Source organism: Sinocyclocheilus grahami, unplaced genomic scaffold, assembly GCF_001515645.1.
Source record: "Sinocyclocheilus grahami isolate Dianchi unplaced genomic scaffold, SAMN03320097.WGS_v1.1 scaffold34.1, whole genome shotgun sequence".
Taxonomy (NCBI): Eukaryota; Metazoa; Chordata; class Actinopteri; order Cypriniformes; family Cyprinidae; genus Sinocyclocheilus; species Sinocyclocheilus grahami.
Genome location: NW_015505213.1, coordinates 557,556 through 559,416, shown reverse-complemented (window position 1 = coordinate 559,416; position 1,861 = coordinate 557,556). Strand labels below are relative to the sequence as shown.

General features: G+C 43.5%; 1 protein-coding gene across 1 annotated transcript in view; it reads left to right on the top strand.

The window, feature by feature from the left end:
* The window catches only part of LOC107581308 (heparan-sulfate 6-O-sulfotransferase 3-like), a 37,514-nt gene extending 36,502 nt beyond the window's left edge, over positions 1 to 1,012 (top strand). The window contains exon 2 of the mRNA XM_016266811.1: positions 199 to 1,012. Within this exon, the coding sequence (XP_016122297.1) occupies positions 199 to 922 (724 nt within the window). The 3' untranslated portion in view covers positions 923 to 1,012. The remainder of the gene's footprint in view (positions 1 to 198) is intronic.
* The last annotated feature ends 849 nt before the right edge of the window (positions 1,013 to 1,861 follow it).

The following is a 1,861-nucleotide window of genomic DNA, read 5'->3' as shown; positions in this document are numbered from 1 at the left end:
AACAGTAGTATATGAAAATATGCTACAGGTTTGCAGAATTTTAATTCTATAGAATATCATATCTTTTCCATGTAATGACAGAAATGTGACTGGAGCTTTTTTGTTGTTCTGGGAGAAAAAAAAGAAATGCTGGAGGGCAATTTCTTAGCAATTTTTTTTATTATTCTAGATTCCTCACCTTCTGTGTTCTCTTCGCAGGAACTTCTACTACATCACGCTGTTGCGGGACCCTGTGTCGCGTTACCTGAGCGAGTGGAAGCACGTGCAGCGCGGCGCCACGTGGAAGACGGCACTGCACATGTGCGACGGCCGTCCTCCCACTCCAGACGAGCTGCCGGCCTGCTACAGCAGCGAAGACTGGACCGGCGTGTCTCTGGAGGAGTTCATGGCCTGTCCCTCGAACCTGGCCAACAACCGGCAGACTCGCATGCTGGCCGATCTCAGCCTGGTGGGCTGCTACAACCTGTCCTCCATGAGCGAAGAACGGCGTGCCGAGCTGCTCCTCAGCAGCGCCAAGCGCAACCTGCTTCACATGGCATTCTTCGGCCTAACTGAGTTCCAGCGCAAAACACAGTTCCTTTTTGAGAGGACGTTCGGCTTGCACTTTATCACCGCCTTCACTCAGATTAATGGGACGCGGGCGGCCGGCGTCACTGTTGGGCCGTCCACCCGGAGGCGCATAGAGGAGTTGAACGCGCTAGACATGCAGTTGTACGGATATGCGCGGGAGCTTTTCTCACGGCGCGTGCAGTACTGCCACCATCAGGAGCGGCAGGAGGAGAGAGAGAGGAAACGACAGCAACGCAGGAGAATGAAGGAACAGAAAGCTTCACAGATTCAACAACAGGAGGACGATGAACGAAAAGACGCAGAGTTAACTGGGGTGACGGAGGACTACAGCAGTCAGGTGGTGAGGTGGTGATGCTGTGCTCTGGCTATGTTCAGAATAACATACTAACATGCTACTCTTACTATCTTGGTATATAGTATATAGTATGCATACTGTGCAGAATATGCAGTGCGCCTACTATACACTTAAAAACAGGTTTCCCAGTGAACCCTTTATTTTTTAAAGAAGGTTCTCAGCAGTTTTCTCTTTCACATAACTCATCACTTCACCAAAATTGCATGTTGTGTTGAAGTAAACAAAAATGTCTTTAAAATGAAACCGGTAAATTTGTTAATATAACTACATGAACCAATAACCATCTTAAAATAAAGGTTCTTTATTGGCATCTATGGTTCTATGAAGAACCTTTAACATTCATGGAAATTTTCTGTTCCACAAAAGGTTCTTTATAGTGGAAAATGTTATTTGGATTTTTAAAATGTTCTTCGCACTAAGAAAAAAAAGGTTCTTTTAAGAAAAAGGTTAAGTGAAAGGTTCTTTGATAAAGCAAAAATGGTTCTTCTATTGCTTCGCAGCCTCCTTTTGGAACCTTTATTTTTAAGAGCGTGCAAATTTATTAACATGGCGCACGCTGAAATGGAAGATCCAGTTAGATGGAGCAAAACAAATGTGGAAGGTAAGGGTTTTTTTTACTTGACAAATGTGGTGCAATGGCCAAATATGTCCATCTGATGCATGTTTACATAGCTCAGTCATTTAAAAATAACACAGATGGAGCACAAAAACACATTGTGTGAATGGGCTCAAAGCAGTATGTGCTTCACCTGCATTAAGTGAGCATCATCTCCACATACTTGGCACTGATGTGTGCTTGTTTGTCACTCTAAAACTTTCTTAGACTATTTATTTTTGCTGTCCTAACCATGCATCATTATGTAGTTGCACTTTAACCATGTTAAGATGAAACAGTCAGAAAAAAATTCATTTTTGAAATGAGAGAGTTTATTTATG